A 17,559-nucleotide genomic window follows, 5' to 3' on the forward strand; every position below is an offset into this window, starting at 1 on the left:
ACTGAAACCACACAGTTGTGTTTATAAACCACCTGACAGTGCACAACACATTTTCCTAGTTTTAAATAGAAGCCTGTGAAGAGCTCCCAAAGGTCTGAGAGCAGACAGTCTGACGGAGCTGTATCAAATCTCTTACACCACGCGGCCACACAAATACAAACACACACACTGGATTACTTTTCTTGGCTTAGATGCCAACACGCTGCAGATAGCCGCTGAAAAGCGAGAGCTATTTCTGCAGACGTGCCACACGCATACACAGAAATGGCTTTAACTGGATTAAACTGTGGTTTATTACAGGCATGTATCGTCTTATCACCAATCAGCGTAGGAATCTGCAGATTAAGTTCCTTTCCTATTTCATAAAAACTGCTCATCCAAACTACTTAAAGTGGGTTGCTGTGCTGCTGAGAAGTAATGGGCTGTGTCTTCTTTGAAATTCACTTATGGGTTTCTCCTGTTGGAGTAAATGTTGTTTTCTCCTGGGTTTTCAGAAATGTGCAATATTGTCATAAGCATTCTTTCATTTTTGTTAACGTATGAGCTCGGGTTATATCCAAATGTTAATGCTTCAGTTCTTCTGGGAAGGCATCTCCCAATGTTGATTATTTCTTCTAAAAGTGGATTTGCAAGAATGGACGAAACAGCTTGGCTCACATTTTCCATTCTAATTTATTCCAAACATGTTCTATCAAGCTGAATTCAGTACTCTGTCCAGGTAAGTCAGGTTTTTCTACACCAAAAATCAGTCATTTGTATCTTTATGGACCTTGCTCTCATGTGCGTTCATAATGTAACAAGGAGTGTCCATCCCCTGATTGTTTCCATGGAGTTAAGAACAGCACATTTACAAGTTTGCTCTTTCTGCAATTGCAGGACTTAGCCAGATTCCTGAGCTGCATCCCCTCTGCACCAAACTTTTAACTTGACAAAATGCTGTCATGAAATCCTGTTATCCTGCCAACAGCTAAATCAAGAATTGTCAGGCAGTGAGACATGATTCATCACTCTAGAAAACATGCCTTCAATGCCCTCAAGTGCAGTGATGCTTTGCGCCACTGCATCCTAAGCTTTGCATTGCATTTGGTGATGCAAGGCTGGAAAGCCTCATTAAAACGGATGCCTGCAGCTGTGACATACACCCGCATTAATATTTGGTTAAACATCTCATAGCATGTTGTCTCTCAAGCCAATACTTTGTGTAGACATTAACAGGTTTCTGGCTGGACTTTTTAAACTGTTTTTATTGCAGAACTTGCTGAGTTTATTTGTGGTGGATATTTTCTTGGCTTTCAGGCATTGCCTAAAAATATGGTTGTGCTTAGGGCTATTGTAAAATGTATCTAATCTGATATATCAATTGTAAAACCAGTTCTCCTTAGATCCTAGTATGATAAGCAAATAACTTAGCATTCAGTAAATAATTTTGCATGTTTTTGGTAACACCATTTCCTTGCAAAAAGCCGTATGCTTTTGAAAAGCGTGTTTATTTCTGTTTAGATTGTGACACAATTGAAGGAAAATTAATTTGTTAGTTTAAGGAACAGAGTTCAGTTGTCCCCTTAGAAAATGTGCCAGAGTCCATCTGCCAAAAATCCAGACCTTCATGGCCAGAGGAGGCAGAGCTTGAGCTTTTTGCCCACAAGAATAAGTCTTCTTTCAATTTCCTCAACTTTATATCATAACAGCAGATAAAAGGGTGAAACCTTGGCAAAAAATACTGTTTTTTGTCAAGGTTTCAACTTCTGAAACTATGCCATTTTCAGTATCATGTGTGGCATTTGAAAAAACTTTAACAACATCTACTTGTAATCTGGACATGCATAAAATATCTGTATAATAAAATTATAGAAAATTATCTCTTTTTTTTTAAACAACTTTTACAACTTTAAGATTCCTTTTATCAAAAAACTGACTCCCTATATAAACACACTGTGTGATTTTGTGGCAATTGCGTCTGCCCTGAGGCACATTATCCCCAATTGAACATCTGCAGGTGTGATTTACCTTATTTTCTGACTGGGTTAAGTCAGGTGTCTTGGCAGTGGCATCGAGATCTGTCACTCCTCTGTTGAGGTTCAGGTCCTCGGCCGTCGGCACCTGGACCACGTCTTCGGCATCAATGTCCGTTTCCTCCGCGACGCTCGCTGGAGCCTTCTCTGCACCTGTTAGCTCGCGAGCTGGGCCGAGGAAAGTACACACACATACAGGTGGATAAGCACGCACGCCTACACACACGCATGGAGGCATGAGCATGTAAACACACGCACACATGGGTACACACACATAAATGCTAGTAAGAAACATCATTGATACCGGAACAAACACATACTGAAAGTGAAGAGTCTAACAAAAGTTTTCCAGAATTGGAGTATCTTAGAAACTGCTGCGTACACTCATCCCACCACATCAATGTAAATCTCCATAAGCAATGTTTTAAGTGACAACAATCCAGATTCTTTATGTCTCCTTTCATTTGTTTCCACAACTGAGAATACTACTCAGATTTTTTGATCCTTGACTGGTTGCAAAGACTGAAGCTGGATTGTACTTTGTACTGTAAAAGTTCTTCTGTTTTAGGCAGCTTTACCACGATGATACAATAGTCCTCTTTCAAACAATACATTGGAGAATTTGTTAAGTTCAGTGAGACGTCCCCAAAATTAAAATTAGCAAAATTAGCACCTTGTGCTTTCAAAGTTCCATCTTACAAAACCATAAAAAAAACAATAATTTCTTAAACCTATGATGTATTTGTTAGTCTATTTGCTGTTTGATTTGCAGTTGTCTCTCAAACTGAGCTTTAGGTCCATTACTTCAAAACATGCATGCTTCTGACTCCCAAAATAAAAGCAACACTAACAATCAATGGTTGAAGAGGAAATATTGTGCATGAGTCAATAAACCACAAACAACCTCAATGAACATGACACTAATGTTGTAGTGTGAAAACTAATGATTTAACTCTAGTAACAAATAAAATATCAAAATGTACTGAAATAAATGATTTCTAAAAAAATATATATTTTAATTTCAATAATGGAGATCATCCCAAGAGCATAGATGTCAACCCAGCTTGATGTTCCTGATCCTAACTTCAGCAAACACCTTTCTAGGTGGGTCTGTCATGGCACACTGACATTTTTTTATTTTTTTTTTTATTTTTTTAAACTCTCACATAGTTTCATCAAAGTAAAAAAAAGAGGGTGATTTGGAGTGAGAAGCAGCTTTATCAGCAGCAACACTGTTTTCAGAAAATGTCTGATTCGTTTAGTTTCCTTCTTTTCAATAATCCAGGCAAATACAGTGTAAGTTATTTTTTAAATAGCTTAAACCTGATCATGTAGTGGAGTTTGTGTTTAGCTCTCCGATCCACATTTATGTCTTTGCCTCCAGCTACAACAACCATCCACTATTTTCACCCTCCTTCTTTCCCACTGATCCTCTACTTCCTTTTTAAAATGACCACTTCAGTCCTCCCCCTCTACTTAAACCTAATTTCCAACAATTTGACAAGCAGCTACAGACTTCCCTCAAAATCATTTCATTCTTGATAACCTGCTCCCAGCTACGCTCTTCTCTTTCTCCATTATCCCACCCCGACCCCCACTCTTTTTTCATCAACCCTGCTATCAGTGTTGCGCTCTGCTGCCTGTCTCTGTGCTATCTGTTGCTGACATGATTGCCTGCTGTTGTCTGAATTTTCCGGCTCAATTTTGCCTCTAGTCCACCAACACATTCATTACATTGACAGAAGAGCTTATTTTAGGTGTTATTTGGAGAAATAGTTATTTATTCAAAGCTCGCTGATGAAAAGTTAATACAAATATGAGTGTTGATACTTTATAAAGTAATACAGAATTGTTATTTGACTCTCCACTCTCCACTGGCCCTGCATAAATGCTCAGGAGGAGGAATTGCTGCAAAGTCAAAACTTCAACCAATGAACTGAATTTGACTCCTTTGTCTAATAACTATGACCAAATCGGAATATATGTATTTGACTTAGAATCTGTCCATATTACTGTATTGAACTGACAATATATGAATTGGATTTGTTTGTCTTTTACAGTTGTTAGAAGCAACATTTGTTATCTGTGAATGAATTGCATGGAATTGAACAATAATGTAGGCAATTTTGTGCACTTTCCCCACAACTGCCCCACATTGTCCTGCGACCTTTTCTATCCCAATTCAATTGAAAGCTGAAGATGGTAATGTGCAAAAGGAAAGGTAATTTACATAAATGCAAATATATTTTTAAATATGTATCTAGTGGAGTGTAGTACTCTTTCCACAGCGTAGTTGGGACTTTAACATGGCACAAGCGTATAAACACCTTGATTCTCTACAGGATTTAAGAACAATTTATTTTAGGATTAAATAATTAGGAGTAGACGGGAAGTCACACATTCACATTATTTATAGTGCTGTAAGGACAAGCCAGTAAGCTGGCCCTCTAGTTGGAGAAAACCAAACTTGTTCTTTTAAACAACCAGTTAAGAATTGAATCCAGTTCCAGCACAAGTTAAGAAATGGGACTGCCTTAGTGAAAAGAAAAAAAGAAAAGAAAAAAGAATGGAGTGTACAGTAATAAAGAAAAAAGTTAACACTACAAAATGACTTTTGGCTTAGAACTACTTAAGTGGGGTGTAATATCACATTCTTGTCGTAGAGCTAATATATTGTCTTTCTTCATTCTCATAATTGAGTTTTAAGACTTTAATTAAATGTCTTGTTCTCAAAGCAAAAATTACAATGTCAAGTATCATAAAAAATAGGACATAAATTTTCATTAATACTGATGGCAATGTTTAGCATTTCCAATTTTGTGTTCTTTTCTTTGAAAAGTTAAATAAGATTGTATTGTTACCCGGGATTCTGTCTGTGCTATTGTTCTCGAATGCTTCCTCTGACAATGAAATTTAATCTACTTTCTCCACCGCTCCCTGCTGCTCAACCCAGTTTTCCATCCCCTCTTCTCTTTAATCAACTTTTACGTTTCTTCTCTTTTTACCCAGGCCCGGTTCCTTGCAAAATGCATTTCTTCTTCCTCTTCCCCTTTTTTTAAAATTCTCTAATCCGCCATCTTCCACTTTTCTATCCCCTCTCCTTTTATTGCTGAGATAATTAGTTCTCCAGATAAGCTCATTGGCTGTGCACGACGGCTCTTGTGCTATTTCACGCAACCAGTCCGCCAGTGTGAGAGAGAGCATATGTAAAAGAACTCTCTCTGTATGCATGTGGGGTCCTCTTACATCTGTGTGGATGTACAATCAAAACCAGTGGGTGATCTCTGGGCTCATCAGCATGTGAAATATGAGCTTCCCTCTGGCGGGTTTGGGGTTCTGAAGATAACACATTGGGACTCTGCTCTATAATAACTGGAACGGCTGCGGTTAAAGAGTTTGTGGACTTTTTCTTCTGCTAAATCTCCATGTCCGTTCTCTCAGAACTCATTCAGAGCCGCATGCCGCGGGGCTCCAGGGAAAGCCCGTCATGTCCAGGAAGTCAGCAGCAGATAAGGAGAACTCAGCCCATCAGTATTATTGTACAGTAAAATAATTTGTAACATTGACCCCAGTGTTACCCTCCTCTGCATGTCGCGATTAGATACTTCTATGTCAGCATCAAAGCATTTGGATCCAGATTATAATGCATATTGTTTTCTCTGGGCTGATAGCAACATGGGGGTACATAATCATTAGTCAAACAAATGAGTTGGTGTTCTGAAGAAATCAAGAAGCTAGTAAAGCACTGAGACATATCTGGCCAAACAAAAGACAACTTCTTTTCAGCAACAAAGATTTAAAAATATGTCACATGACCACCAGAGGCAGCCCAGAATGGCAAACCTGCTTAGCTGTGGAGATGAAGAATACATTGGAAAATGATGAGTTACTGGTTCCTGCCTCTAAGCAAATAGCAAATAGCAAAGTGCTAAAATTAGTCATGATAATTTAAGTAACTAAATTCAGTTTACTTTTCCAGCACAAATCCACAATCCTCATCTCATCAACTTTACAACATAAGTGCATCCAATCCGTTTTTGCTATACAAATTTAGTCTAAATTTATTAAAAATCAGTTTAATCAAACACAATACAACCATATAGTGGCTCCATAACATATCATGGATATGTCATCATCGTTATCCTCCTCATCATCATTACAATATCAGTTTGTGTAATAGTCACATTACAAAGAACTGCTTAGAGAGTATAATAATTGCTGGTTAATATACTCAAAGTGTTCTGAACATTGTTTTTGCAAGCCAAGACCAGACAAGAACACCGACTAAAACTAGAGCCTTAAAAAGGAAGTGGGGAAGTGTGGGTCTTTGGAATCATTAGACGTCGAGGTAGAGCAGACTAACATGGTCTCTAGGGTAAATACACACAGACTTCTATGTAAGTAAATGTCTACTGAAAAAAGTTTTTGTGGCATAGACTTAGGAAACTGCATTAAAAACTGTGAAAGATTTTGAAATTTGAATTGTTTTAAAGAGGCATACATACATTATTGAACTGCTCCCCCCTCAGACAAGCTGTTAGTTCGACTCTTCCGTCAAAACCAATCTCTGTTTATCCAGACTGAGCTGCCTCTGATCACTGACTAGTGCAGGTAGGCTTGTTTCAACATCTTCAGAAAGCTAATTCAAAAAGCAGACCCTCTGAAATATTACTCTGAGAAATACACTTCACCTTTGAATCTTGGATTATTTGATGCAACTGCAGCATAAAAGTAAGACTGATTTTAGATGAGTTACTTTCACTCTGGAAATAAATGAAAAAGTTGGTGTGGAGTTTAGAAAAAAAAAATCTGAATTGTGCAGAGAATTAACTGTATACTGTTGCAAGCAAATGGGTCCGTGTATATTCAGGCAGTTCGTTTTTCCGTTTGAAACAAACAAAAAAAAGCACTTGCTTTTCCATTTTTTGCTGTTTAAACTGAAATGAAAGATGGGACAGCAAACCTTTGACTGATTTTGTGCAAAAACCGAAAGTAGAAAAATGTGATAATGAGCGTTCGATTTGATTGTTTTTTATGAGTCAAGTGGTCTGAGTGAAAAGTTCTCTGCTTACGCTGTGGCCGTGTCACACATAGTGTTACACACTGTCTATATACAAACTATAGACATACAATCTTGATAGTTTCATGCTATATACTGTAGTATTTTTTTGCAAACTGTAAGTCAGTTTAAGTTGTGCTCCTGTGAGGGACAATTAATACCAGTCACCCACGACAAAGAAAGGTTAGCCTGAGTTTTTATACTACAATGAGAGAAGAAACTTCCTTCCTCCTGAAAATGTCTATGTTTTTAGGGCAGCATCTCTTGCACTGTCAGACCTTTGATGAAGAGGAAAAGACATGATAGAAACAGAGCCACTTTATACCGAGGCAGGGTGCTCAGGGTCAGAAGTTCTTATCGGAAGTGATGAATGGTACGGATAAACAGACTAGCTGGTGCCAGAGCTTCTGACCGGCTCATATCCCAAATGAGCTGATGACCTCAGCCAGCTTGTTTCCTCCTCAAGGTTAAGGTGCAACAATGAAATTTACCATTTCTTTCTTAGAATGCTGTTAACACTAGATTAGATGTAATTTACTCATGTTACAGTCTAAAATGTCAGGCTTTAATTTTTATAACAAATGTTTACTAGGTTTGGAGAAAATGACAACATACCAGTCTTTGTATGACAGACTTGAGAAACATGAGATGTCTCTCATTCTTACCATGACTTTACTTCAAGGTGCTTCTGCAATTGCATGTACGCCTTTCAACAACTTTGATTAAAGCAGCACTAACCCTGAACTCTGTAGCTCTTTTGTACCTCCTTTATTTTTTATGAGAAACAACTGAACAGGCAGTATCACCGCTTCTTTATACCTTGAAGCAGGTAATAAAAAAGTCAAAGCAGCATTAAAAAACACAATGAGTATCTTTGCTGTGCAAGTGATGCAAATTGACCTTTGAATGTGTGTGTTGTGTGTGTTGTGTGTTTGTACCAGAGGAATCGCCACCATTTTTTTCACCGTTGCAGTCCGCCTTTCCATCTGCATTTTGCTGTGTATGCTGTAGACTCAGTTTATGACAAACCTCAAACGCCTGGCCAACTGTCCGGACGATGCGCATGGCCTGACTCTGGTTGGGGAATGAGAAAGAAGAAAAAGCAAAAGAAAATAAGTTGGGACTTTCACAACAGAAAAAAACAAACCTGCTTAATTTTAAAGACTGTGCTTTGATGCATGTAGGAACTCAAACTGAGCAATAAACAGAGAGACGTTTATTGCTTTTCTCTGTGATTTGGTCTTGGTAAAATCACAAGATTTTACCAATCTTGTGATTGGTAAAATCACAAGATTGGTAAAATCTTGTGTAAAATCTTGGTAAAATCTTATCAAAATTTGGTAAGACCAAATCTTGGTCTTACCAAGACCAAGATTTGGTCTTGGTAAGCCAAGACCAAATCACAACTGGTAGCACCGATGGATCTAAAAACTGTGGTTTGATCAACACTCTTAATGATAAAGGCTGTTAGTCAAAGAAGCGGATTATTCATTTATATGCTGTCTACATTTGCATACATTTGGTTCCATGTAGTGTTGCAGAAATTCTTTAAATGGAGACTACAGTTTTTTTTTTTGTTTTTTTTTGCTGATCAACTGCATGAGACCATGCCTTTAAATACAGCCAGTTACTCACATGGTCCTTCTTATAAATACTTAAACTTTTGAAGCAGCGTAAAGAACATACTTTCATTTCACAGTCTAGCCATGAAAAAAGAATGAAGAGAAGCAGCCAAACATTTGTCATTCATCTTGGCCAATTTCTGGTTCCATATCTCATAAAAGGTTTTTCAAAATGTCAGGTTTTCAAGCGATTTTTAGCTACAGGTCATATTGCTCCAGCAGTACAAAGCACTGTGATTCGGTATTGTCTACAAAAAGAACTAGCTGCCCTGTGTGACGGGCTAAACAGGATGGGGACAAAGCCAATTAAGGCAAACTAAGATCTTTGTCTAAACCATCCCTAAGCCAGTGGCATAGGTTTCTGTGTACAAAATCAAAAGTTTTAAAAAAACATTCATTAATATCAAAGTAACATTTAATATACAGAAAGATATATTTCTCTATTTATGTTGCAGAATATCTTAATTTCACAAGTCTAGACACAGTGAGCCTCATTTCCATCAGGATCAGACACTAGATTCCTCCTGGATCACCTTGTGTTCAGGAATCTGTTGTGGATTCTGTATCATTAGGTCAGATAATATCACTTTATGATATTCCACACAGAAAGATTGTTTGCGTTTACATTTTAATCTCTAAAATGTCACAGTGCGTTTTGATGGAGTTGTTTCTTTACCCACAGATGCACTGATTTGGCTGTGTTTGCTTGTGTCTCACTTTTCTAGCTGATGCCCTGCTTTAAATTCACATGCCATGTAAAAAAAAAAAAAAAAGAAGGGATGATATCCATTTGGTATCAGGTTTCCCCCTTTACTTGTTTGTTCTTGTACAGCGGAAAAGAAAAGGACATTATTTTATTTTTAGGCACTGAGCCCAGTCAACAAACTCCATTTATCCTCAGATTCAACACAAACTAAAAGTCAAGCAAAATGTATAGGAAAATACATAAGTTTGCTGCTAACTTTAAAGCAAGCTTAAATGTTGCCCCATGCAGTGTAAAGGACACACGTGGCTGTGCAACCCCAGGCTCTGTATCAGATGTGGAAATTTAAGCTGGCTTTTCCAACATCAAGGTTTTGGGATGCAGCTTCAGGCCGAGGATACATTCAGCATAAAGTCATAGCACTTGATCTCCATGCCCTCTCTTGCAAAATATAGGCAAGTTTAGGTAGAATTGCAGAATATCCATTTGTCCAGAAGGTGTTTAGAACAAGATGATCAGAGATTAATCAGCTCTGAAAATATATTTTTTTTCCAAAACATATTTCTGATTTATTTTTTGAAATTCATTTTTAAACAGGTAATGTATACATTAACTGTAAGTGATACCACACACACACCGACAGCATGAAGAACTGGGGACTGTTTTAGAGAGAAAATAAGCTTGGAAAATACTTACTATATTCATATATGATAAGACTAAAAGTACATATGATTTGAATGATATTTTTGGAGTGTGGGCACCACCAGATAATACATATATATTTCAACACCCAGATCTATATCTAGAACTGATGTAAAATATGTTCCGAGGATGGAGATGCTAAAACTAGAGTGCAAACCTTTGAAACCAAAGCATTATCCTTTACAACACTTTAGCTGTGCCAGAAGCATTGTGCAAGCTCCAGATGGTTTATGTGCTCCTTTGGGAAAAGGGAATGATGAATTAAAGCGGTGAAGCTTAATTGTGATAAAAGTATGCACACGCGTATCTGTGTCTCTGGAAGAAAGAGTAGATTTGACCTTTGCATTTGTCCCTAAATTACTGCGCTATGTTGACAGCACACAGTGGAATCAGAAAAAAGAGATTGCAGTCAGTGATAAAAGTTTTACTTTACACCTCTGGTTAAATATATTTTAATGGGTCCCTTTATCATGGGGCAAAGGATCAACAGCTCAGAACATTTGTTAGACAATGCAGCTCTGAATTGCTGTGACAAAACTTTATTATAACATCTACAAACTGCTTAGGCTGCTCTGCCAAAGGTATAAATCCAAATCCTGAGCTGACAGTATTATTAATACTTTTTTCACAGCTTGCTGGCCAATTAAAGCACTACATAGTGTAATTAATATACCAATATACCAAAACCTTGAATTACCCCTGACGTGTCCAATGAAACCTTGCTAGAATGTTCCCAGTGTTGTCAATGTTGAAAGGACACTGGCTCACAAATCACTCATCTTTTATAGTCAGTTAATTTTTGATGAAGACAGTTGTCCCCTTTCTAAACATTTCTTCCCTGGGCTGGTTTTCTCAGTGATATCTAGTTTTGGCAGCTGACAGAACCACTAAGTGATTTGTCACTCACATGCAAAGTCTCTTTGCTCCGCTGCAAAGATGTGTAATAGTTTTTATGCCGGACATCTGTCACTATGTCTTTTTCTCTCTGCCTATTACTTTTCCTCTGTCAGCGAGACTGAATAAATGTACCTTCCCTCTATCTCTGTTATTTTATCTCCCTTTACTCTATACATCAAGCTGGCAGCAAGCTCGATTCTCACAGCGATGAATTCTCTCAAACTATAGGACAGGGCCTCGTCAGAGGTGTGTTGCATTATTTATCCTGAAAAATCCACCAAGGTTTAGTCTTGGAATAAACAAAGAGAAGGGGACAAAAGGGAACACAATGCAATCCAGGACAAAGGCAGGGAAAACAAAGGGAGAGGGGAAAGGGATTCACCTCTGATTAAAGACATTGCCATATTTTTCTGCACCAATGATGAGCTGATTCATTCACCTTCTCTATCCAATGTGGAATTAATTACACTTTTTTAAAAATAATTGTATTAAGGATCTAATCAGTTAACAGTTAAACACTAATTCATTCACTGTTTTGTAATAATAACCTTGATCAAATACAGAATATACATTAAGATTTCAATTTAAAATCAAAAATTAGACGGCAAAATAAGGGTTAAGGTCTTTAATTTATCTGCAGAAAGGTTAAGGATAGATATTAAAATATAGATCAACTTGAGCAGAAGGAAAGTCTTAAGGAGATTGTTGTATGGAGTCATGCTGACAAATAAATGTGGCAACATATTGATATATTTACTGGCTTACTTCCCAGCCTCTCTCAATATTACAACTCTTGTTATATTTTTAAGCCAATGGGAGCTCAAAAGAGCTAAATTGCAAAAACTTAAATCCAGTCCTTACAGAAAAAAGACTGCAGTTATGACAGGTAACAGCAAATTAGCCTTAGAGAGAGAGATAGGGGGTAAAAAAGAAAGATAATTTAACTGAGAAATTGTTAATCAATAAAAAGCGCTGAGAGGCCACTAAATTCTATCATCTTAACTGGGCTGTATCAGAATAAGACCCTGTACTGTGATTATATCTGGAAAAAAAACCTACTCACTTTCTGGTTTGTCAGTTTTTTTTGGTTTTTTGTTTTGGCCTAGCTTGATGCAATATGATAACTGGGGGGCTTAGCCTGTATTTTACAGAGACACAGCTATGGCAGTGTTCCAGATCTCATTGAAAGCCTTTATTTGCTTTGGATTAGGAGAGGTCAGCCAGAGGGCTGTTGTTCAAACTGCTTTGGTTAAACTAAACTCGTATACCACATACAACAAGGAACATCTTCCAACAGTCCTAAAACCATTAACTTTTTATATCCAACTACAGAAGCATCTCTCACCGCAGCTCCAAAATGTACCACCCCGAGCTTTCCTCATGCTTTGTGGTCGCTTCAGTTCTGAGATGTCTCATCATACTTTCATTCGGTTTGTAACCATTCCTGCCAGTGGTGACAAGGTTTTGGCTCTGCTATGTGGAAACATCTGTGGAAAATACCCACAGAGGTTTCTTTTCATCATGCAACTCTGTCATGAACTTTTCAAGAAAATGCAAAGATAAGGGTCTGCGGGTATGTCCAGAAATCATTTGGTGAATATCATGGAAGAAAAGTTGGGCTGAATTTGCATGGCATAGAATTTGCTGCAGAAAGACACCATGTGAGGTTCAATAGGAATGGGGACCATCAAGTTTGTACTACATGTGCACCATAGACTGAGAGTGTCTTTAATAGAGTGATACACTGTGAAAAGAATGTGACAAAGACATGCAAATTCCTTGAGCTTTTTCTCATTTTGCCTTATTGTGTCGACAAATTGCAGCATATTTTATTGTTGTTTCATGTTGTTTCAGACCTCTTGTCTACGTTATGGTATGAGAGTATATTTTTTGAAACTCTTAACTATTAAAAATTTTAAATGTGTGGTGTGTATTTGTGTTCAGTGCTCTTTACACCGATATGATTACATCAAATCTTGTGGAAACAATTACCATAAAAAGTCACCTAATTATAGAATAAATTCAACTGTTATGTGAAGGAGTCAGAGGTTTCTTAGAGAATATCTATGAACAAACAAGATTATGAAGACTTTGGAAAACAGCAAGTAAGTCCTGGAAGAAGTTGTGGAGGGGAAGATGAGCTGGGTAACAATTTCCTAAACTTTGAGCAGAGAAAATGCCTGCTACTGAAACTTCATGTGTAAGTGCCGTACATGAGCGTGATCAACAGCGCTAAGCTCCTCCCCCTGCCTCTGATTGTGACCGAATGGTGCATTTCTGCAGATGACAGTACAACCACAGGGGAGAGGCAGAGAAAATGTATTTTTTCCAAAAGTTATCTGACTCATACAATGTTGTCAGGACAGTTTAATTTTTAACTTTTTTTTTTTTTACAGCCAGAAACTAGATAACCTATTGTCTCACAGAATTCCAATAAAATCAATTAAACATTAGTGTAAGGCTACCACTACGGTCATGCAGTTTTAAAAATATCCTGGACTCTTCCCTCTTGTTCAATAAGAGGACAGGTGCAAATGTTTCAGGAGTAAAATATATTATATTCTAATTTGTATCTGAAAGGAAAGCACAAAGTCAACAGTCTTTCAGCAAAAGCTCTGGTCTTTCTGTCTGGTATAATGATGGGAATGTTTAAAATGGAGGTGGGCAGCATCATTTCAGTGGAGTGGTTTGCTGGTTTGGAATTTTGGGGATCAATAACTTGATCCATCCATAGTTTATACACTCTTGTCCTTTGAGAGTTTCAGGAGAGATGGGGTTAATGTTACAGGACTATTTTTTTTTAATTGCCCACCGAGAAATCTTTGGGTTGCAATATATTGGGATTTTAATGAAAATATAGAAACATTTTTGCTGAAACTATAGGACTTTGACAAATATTTTTTCATTCCATATACAAGTTCTCTGAATAGAACCGAGTTGCACCAAAACAAAACACTGGAGCTGAACCCAAAGAAAATGTGTCACATGTCACTAGTGTGTCTGCATTTGGGAGTTTTCTGTGATCTGTTTTATGTGCAACACACTTATTCAAACAAGCTGTGCTCCACAATGTGCCTCTGTTTGTTCTGCTTTGCTGGCCTGATTTTAGAGAGATATTGATGACTAGATGCATTGATGTATGTTTTTATCTTTTTTTTTCAAAACCTCTTTCTCTTTCTTACTGTTTATTCAACGTCACATGCTGTTCTTATTTTTTTTTCTTTAATTATATAAAGCACCTTGAAATGCCCTGCTGCTGAAATGTGCTATACAAATAAAATTTGATTGATTGATTGATAGAATCATGATTTGTGATAAACCGGAGGCAGCTCAAATTGAGGTTGCTCTTGGCTGATTTATGATTAAACTGCTATGTGAAAACACAGTTTCAAGGTTGTTTTTACCCTGAAAAGTAACAATTATTTGAGTTTGCATTTGACAAGATGATTGGTTTCACACCTGTTCTTATTTCTGATGACAATATTGGTGTAAGAATAATGAAGGTTGTTTTTAACCTGTTTTTGTTTTGTTTTTGTTTTTTTTAGCTTGCATGGGTTAATTTGGCACTCATTCATTCTTCGTCCATATTTGGTCTCTAGAAACAGATGTGCAGAGTTCCCTCTACTTATCAGCTGGTAAGGCTCTTAAATCCCTGAAAAAATATTAAATACTCAAACATGAGTGACCTTTAGGATTTTCAGGTAAGCAGTGAAGAGACTTTCAACTCCTAATTCACTAAGAAAATGCTTAGACTGCAGTGCAGATTTATCTTGTCCTGCCTTGGCAGCTTCGTCCTGCAGGGGCAAAAAAACAGAAGCTCCAAGGGTGCCTTGGCTCGATAACAAAAGGAGATGATCCTCTTTTGCCCTCAGGGTTGCTAGGAAGAGTCTGTATGGAGCAGGCTTATTCAAGAACAATGCATTGATGCTCAATTGGGTTGGGATATGGGGAGTTCAGAGACTTTGTCAATAACCAACTCTCTGTGTTTGTGCTGCTTTTTTATTGATTCTTTATGTTAATAATTTTTTTTATCCCATTAAATTTGCAAACAAATTTGCTTTTCTATAATATCAATATATTTCAATTATCTTTTTGTGTAATCTCCATTTTTTTCTCATAAAATATCACCCTAAGTCCTATGTAACGTACAAGTGCAAGTGTCTTTTTAGCAAATTGGGTAAATTAATGCAATCTTGTGATTTTAGCAGCAGGATCCCTGCTTATGCTCTGGTAAACAGAAGGCATGTGCTTATCAAAATACTTGTTGCATAAGCTGAATTTGGATATTTTAATCACTGTAGCTATGGTCAAAGCTAGGCATGATGTTGTGTGTTCTCTCTATGCTTCTTTTGTTCTTCTCTCATCTCCCTCTTTCCCTTTAAACTTTATCCACACAGAGTCTCACAGAGTTTTATATCAAGTGAAGCAACATCGCTAAAGTTGTAATGCTTACTTTCTCAGTACCATACTGCTGAACAGGACATTTTAAAAACATGAATACATATAAAATAATAATAATAATAATAATAATAATAATAATAATAATAATAAAAACTATCTGAGACAGGGAAACTAATCTTCAGGGATGCATGGGTAGTGGGGAGGTCTTTTGGAAAATTAAATCTAGAACTGACCTGATCCTTTCATTTCTGAAATGTGAAGTTCAGAATTGCCATAAATGCCAGAATGCCAACAGGGATCACAGACAATCTTAACCTTATAAAATATCAAATACTATCCTGAAAAGTTCACTTTCATAAACCGCCGGTACGAAGTCCCATCACCCAGACTGAGAAACTCTGCTCTGACCCCTTGTTTGGAACTCCACCTCTGACTCTGTTCTGAGCTCAAACTCCCTCTGCAGGAGAAAAAGCACTACAGTGCACAACCACACGCAGGCAGTGACCTTTCAGCAATGGAAGAATTGAGTATTTGGATGAATACTTTACTGCTCTATAACTAGCACTTCAATTCTGAATAATAGAGGCCAGCCCATTCATTAGATTCTATTAAAGTGTTAATGAGAAGCGATGGGGGGTGAATGAGAGAGCATTGGGGAGAAGGAGAGGAAGAATTTCACACAGGCCCAGTAAAAGTGCTATTGTGATTTAAATCAGATACCCTTCTACCTGGCAGAAGGAAATACATTTTTCTAAGTCTTCTACTTAACTGCTTCGTAACTGTAATCGACAATTATCCACTCAGAACACACTCATGCAACGTTGACTGTTACTGGAATGAGAGTAAATGCATGAATGTATGTACAGCTATGATTATAAGTCAATTCTGTGGTGCTGAAATAAATTGGACCAGTGCAAAAACTGTTGCTAATTTAACTTAACTCAGATTTTATCAAACTTCTTAAAAATAATTACATAAATCTGTACTTGAACAGAACCCTATAACAGATTATTAGGGCCACTGCAGATAAAAGAAAAAAAAAAAAAAATGAAGCATGGAGGAATACATTTCTACCAAAATATGCAGAATTTTGAGATTAATTTAACACACTAAAAAATTTAAAAAATGCATATTCTCTGATGTCAAAAAGTTATAAATTAGCAAGTAAAATAATGCAGCTTTACACAACAAAATACATAGATTCATTATATTAATTGTGGCATATTTTTGATACTGAAAAGTCAGAAAAAAAATATTATATATATTACGATGTCAGATATTTGTAAAAAAAATAAAAAAAGTGACAGACCAAGGTGATCAATTAAAAGGTACACGTCTGGAAAAGTATTATTTGGTGCACATAGGCACCAGTAACAGAATGAAGTCTCCCAAGAACAGGCTCACCATGAACAAGATTCACAATACACACCAGAGATGATGGGAGAGAAGCTACTGCACGGCTGCATCAAATAATAATATTATTTGTACAGCTCTATACAAAATCAATATCTCCTAAGGCTTATGGACAGAATTGTATAAAAAAAAAAAGATTGAAAGAAGTTAAAATAGAAACATTCTATAAAAGACTGAAATGCTTTACTAAAAATACAGATTTTTGGTTCTTTCTAAAAGCTGTGGCATTAGACAGATGAGCAACAGCGGCACAGAAAACTCATGTTGAGCTCAGTTGGGATCTCAACACTTGAAGAAATTTGGGGTGAGTGGAGCGGAGTGAGAGGGTTGTGGTTTGTGGGTTGAGAAGTTCTTTGAGTTACAGAGGGACATTTCCATATGGGCATTCATGAGTGAGGAGAGAGATTTTGAAATCAATCCTGAAGGAGATGCAAAGCCGGTGCAATTGTTTTGCAATCTCACTAAGATAGCTGTAAGGTTTTGGACATATTGAAGACTCTGAAGACTCTTTCTAGAGATTCCTAGAAGCAGTGATTTACAACAGTCCAGTCTGCACTTGGGAGATGTCGTTCTGGTATACAAAAAGACGCTTTGGAAAATAGTATCCAGATGTGCATCCCCTACATTTTTCACCACAACCAATTTATCAATCCATCGTCTGTCGTCAGGGTCAATGGCGGGCTGGTGGCCATATATTGTGGTCAATGTGAGATGTGGGACACACCCTGGATGTGTAGCCAGTGCATCACA

The 17,559-nt window shown here is 37.2% G+C and overlaps 1 protein-coding gene across 1 annotated transcript in view; it reads right to left on the minus strand.

Moving 5' to 3' along the window:
• The window catches only part of nos1apa (nitric oxide synthase 1 (neuronal) adaptor protein a), a 147,608-nt gene that overhangs the window by 56,491 nt on the left and 73,558 nt on the right, over positions 1-17,559 (minus strand). The window contains exons 6-7 of the mRNA XM_088005063.1: positions 8,010-8,145; positions 2,008-2,180 (exon numbers count right to left, since the gene is read on the minus strand). Coding sequence (XP_087861189.1) covers positions 2,008-2,180; positions 8,010-8,145 — 309 coding nt within the window. The remainder of the gene's footprint in view (positions 1-2,007; positions 2,181-8,009; positions 8,146-17,559) is intronic.

The sequence above is a fragment of the Poecilia mexicana genome, unplaced genomic scaffold (genome assembly GCF_051168715.1).
Source record: "Poecilia mexicana isolate PSO_F unplaced genomic scaffold, ASM5116871v1 scaffold_4, whole genome shotgun sequence".
NCBI lineage: Eukaryota > Metazoa > Chordata > Actinopteri > Cyprinodontiformes > Poeciliidae > Poecilia > Poecilia mexicana.